This window comes from Rhincodon typus, chromosome 6 (assembly GCF_021869965.1).
Source record: "Rhincodon typus isolate 14 chromosome 6, sRhiTyp1.1, whole genome shotgun sequence".
NCBI lineage: Eukaryota > Metazoa > Chordata > Chondrichthyes > Orectolobiformes > Rhincodontidae > Rhincodon > Rhincodon typus.
The window spans coordinates 29,987,405-29,991,490 of NC_063337.1; the positions used below are offsets into that span (position 1 = coordinate 29,987,405).

Consider the following 4,086-nt stretch of genomic DNA (forward strand, 5'->3'; position numbering starts at 1 on the left):
TTCTAAAATGAAATCATTTGCACTTCCTAACCTTCTTTCTGAAACAGCTGATGGCATGAAAGAAAAGCACGGTTTTTGTACTGATAAATGGATTAATGAAACTGATAAAGAGCTAACATTGCAAGATTATGTTTATAATCCACCATTCACCAGGATAAATTCCAGACGAAAACAAAAAAAATTCTGCAGATTAGCACCTACTTTTCAGATTTCTCGACACACCCCAGTGGATTTGGAAAAAAACAGAAGGCATGAATTCTTTATAAATGAGACCAAGCCAATGAACAGTGTGTCAGCAACTAATGTCTTTCAGAGTGAAATAGCAAAAACAAAACTTGGTATACTGGAAACCACAGGAACATGCTATGAAAAACTGGACCAAACTGTTGTTGAGGGTTCTCAATTCTGTAAAACCATTTCATTGTGCAAAACAACCTATAATAGTGTAAAGAGGGAAAGCAGAAGTAAAAACAGTTTGATTAAAAAGACACAAGATGAATCGTGTAATGTACAGTCATGGCACACTGTCAGAGGTGAAACAATGCATAATGATCTGCTTTCACCTCCACCAAGTGAAACACAAATGCATCCCGTTAATTCTTCTGTGACTAGATTAAACCAAAGCAAAACAGCTTTCACAGAAAAACCAATTTCACTGTCCTTGCCTTATGCAAACATCTTCAGTTCTCCTGAAGCTTTTTGTTACAAATTAGACAACTTGAAGAAAAAACATTATTTGTCTCAGTTCAAACAATACAGAGCGTCAACCTGCAATCCGTGTGTTGGATGTGAATTAGCAGAAAAATCAAGGCAAGCCATTGACCAAGAACTTCTAAAGTGCTCGGAAAAATGCCCTTTTCTTGAACTGCAGTTATCACTTGAATTTGCGTTACAGCTTGTAGAGTTGTTTGGGTCGCCTGGTATTGATCCTGGTAAGTTGAGATGTGCTAAGAGAATTAAAGTGTGTTTTTCTTCCTCTCTTGCATCCATCATCCTTTGATTCCATAATGATTCTGATTTGTGTAATTGTTTTGAAGTATGTGTATGTATTAATTAAAAATGAAGTGCTTTTAATTTTTAGTATTCAAGTGATGTTTGTGTTGAAATTAAAGTATTTTAGTAGTCCAAATAAATGCAGCAATTCTTTGTGCCATGAATGAAATGAGCATATTGTAGTTTGCTTCCTTTCATTCATCTATAAATGCTAAGCTATGTTCAGCTCTTAATGTTACTTAGTATAATGTCAGCCATCTCACAGTTTGTCAACAAAAAAATTTATAAAATACAAACTGAGAAATAAGCCTGAGCTTTCTTGTGATGGTAACAAATATTGCTTTCCTGAATCTGTCAAATTATTAATTTCTTGGAAGTCACTTTTTCTGAAGAAGGATCCAGACCCGAAACGTCAGCTTTCCTGCTCCTCAGATGCTGCTTGGCCTGCTGTGTTCATCCAGCTCTACACCTTGTTATCTCAGATTCTCCAGCGTCAGCAGTTCCTACTATCTCTGAACAAATGTTGGCTTTTTTTATAACTTTTGTTCATTTTGGCCTATCATGCTTGAGCTGACTGTTCAAAAACTCTTGTTTATTTTCACAACCTTACTCACTGCGTAAAATCTTTTAGATTCCTCATCCTTAATTCATTTCCCGTCTTCCTTCCAAAGACCACATTGTTATGTAGAGCATTCTCGACCCTGACAATTCTGTGCAGGGTATAAAGACTATCTAACGATCAAGATCCGTTGCACGGCAATTGGCGTGCCAACACACATTGCAGCATTGACTTCCAATTCCGGAAATCGTTCTCTCACAACCACGGCAGTCTGCACAGAAAACAGTGGAATGCTGCTTGTGAGTAGCCCCCTCTGGATCTTTTGACTCTGCTTTCATATCAATGACATCTTACTATTATCCCACTTGCCAATGGGAATGGCTTTTCCTCCATTTACACTGTGGAAAGTTCACTTTGAAAATCTTTTATGTCACCTCTTAGGCTTCTAACATCCTAGCAGTTCTTTGGAAATAAATTGCTGACTTCTTCCTCTTCAAGCAATATTATATTTCCCTAAACCAGGAAAAAAATTTCATCACTCATGCACTAGGTGACAAGCAAAAGTCCCTTGAGCTACATAAAGTAATCCTGTCTTCGATTATGTTACACCTTTTGGAAATCTTGGGGGGGAAAAATATGCTTCTTGGTTAAACAAAGTATTTATTGTAAATTTAAATAGCTACTCATCTATTGGAGTCTTGCTTTATTGTTGGAGACAACTATGAGTGATATGCAGAGAATGAATGGCAAATTTAACTCTGGTTTGGAAGAGCCACAAATGTTGTGGGATTTCTAACTATGCTATTGGAAGATCTTGATATAATTTATGTTTGAATTTTAAATGCAGCTCAAAGGCTTAAAGTATGGAACTGCATAGGTACCAAATATAAGTTTGGATTCTGTTCAAAAATCTGAGCGAGAGTAATTTAGGTCATGGAACTTGATCTGGAGATTTCAGTGATCATTCTCATTCTTTTGAGCTGGGTGTGTTTCTGTTTATTTGATACCAGCATGAGTTGTTCAAAAAACTTGGTGGCAAATTCTTGGAGGAGAGAAAACTGGAGTCTCTTCATTTCTGATTCCTGCATGTATCCTAAGATTACAGGATAAAAGAAGGTTTTGGCAGTTGGTCAGATTTTAAATTGGGACCAGAGAGCTATTACCATGAACAAGAAACTGGTTGTTGCCATACAAACAAACTAAAGAGCAGGAGCGGGCCATGCAATCTCTCGAGCCCATTCTGCTATTCAATGAGACTCTGGGGATAATGCCCAAAGCAGTAAAAATTTAGGGTACATAATGGACTATTTTTACATTTTTCAGAAGAGGTTTCTGATTAAGTAGAGAAAGTGTTATTTGCTTTGATTTGTTACTTTGTATAATAACTTGCTGTCTGTAAAGTAAACCAACTCAATGAAGAAGGGTCTAGGCCCGAAACGTCAGCTTTCCTGCTCCTCTGCTGCTTGGCCTGCTGTGTTCATCCAGCTCTACACCTTATTATATCAATGATTTGTGTGACTTCATTTCACAATGTTTCTTTCAGATTGGCCAAGTGATGGCATCTCTGAATGAGAAAATATTTACTTCAAATTACATGTCCAACTTCTAGGTCCCTGGGCTTTACTAGTGTATAATTAAGTATTGGCAATACAGGCAAGATAATCATAATCCAGTCTCCAGCACCATTGTCTTGAAAATATCCAAGACAAAGCCAATAGTTGTCTCTTCATATTTGTAGACATCGTGAGATATTTGTAGGTTTGCACAATAACTTATCTTTTCATTTCCATGTCAATTAATTGTTTTACTGGCTGTTAAACTTTGAAAGACTGCCACGGGTTGTCAAAATTCAGCAGCCTGTAGAATTATCCCCCGTTATCCAAAGTATTTATTGAATGGGACTGCATTTATTCAACGACCTCATCCTCAATGAATGTAATAAGCAATAATTCAATGTAAAATTTAATTTTTATCCAAATCCTTTAAGTGTTACTACAATATCCCATATAATGCATATTTTAGTTCACTGAATAACATGGATTATTATTTGATACGGTGTTTATAATTTGTTAGAAATGTTAATCCAAGTAAAATTTACAATTTAGAAAGAATAGATGTGATTTAGAGTCTCCTTCTTGTTTTAGACCTTCTACGTGCTGAAGACTGTAAAGTTCATTTAGACAAGCAAACAGCAAAAATGATACATTCACAGTGGAAGAAGTCAGTGGAGGCAAGTTATCATAAGTTTTCTGTTTTTAAAGTAATGCCAAATTATGATGTTGCAGATATTTAGATGTTACTTTGTTACTTTGTGCAAAAAGTAAAATATAATGATGATGTTAGCAACTTGTTAATGCTACTGCATTTTTGTGTATATATGGGGAGCCCAGCACATCAATGCAAAAGATCAGGCTGAAGCATTTTGAATAATCTTCAGTAAAAAGGTAAGCAATGGTCTTGTCATATTATCACTAGACTTAATCCTGGAAACACAGGTCATGTTCTGGGACCATGGATTTGAATCTTAGCATGGC

The 4,086-nt window shown here is 36.1% G+C and overlaps 1 protein-coding gene across 1 annotated transcript in view; it reads left to right on the plus strand.

Moving 5' to 3' along the window:
- Window positions 1–3,845, plus strand: part of LOC125483304 — a 27,148-nt gene extending 23,303 nt beyond the window's left edge. The window contains exons 3-4 of the mRNA XM_048597912.1: window positions 1–932; window positions 3,697–3,845. Coding sequence (XP_048453869.1) covers window positions 1–932; window positions 3,697–3,845 — 1,081 coding nt within the window. The remainder of the gene's footprint in view (window positions 933–3,696) is intronic.
- The last annotated feature ends 241 nt before the right edge of the window (window positions 3,846–4,086 follow it).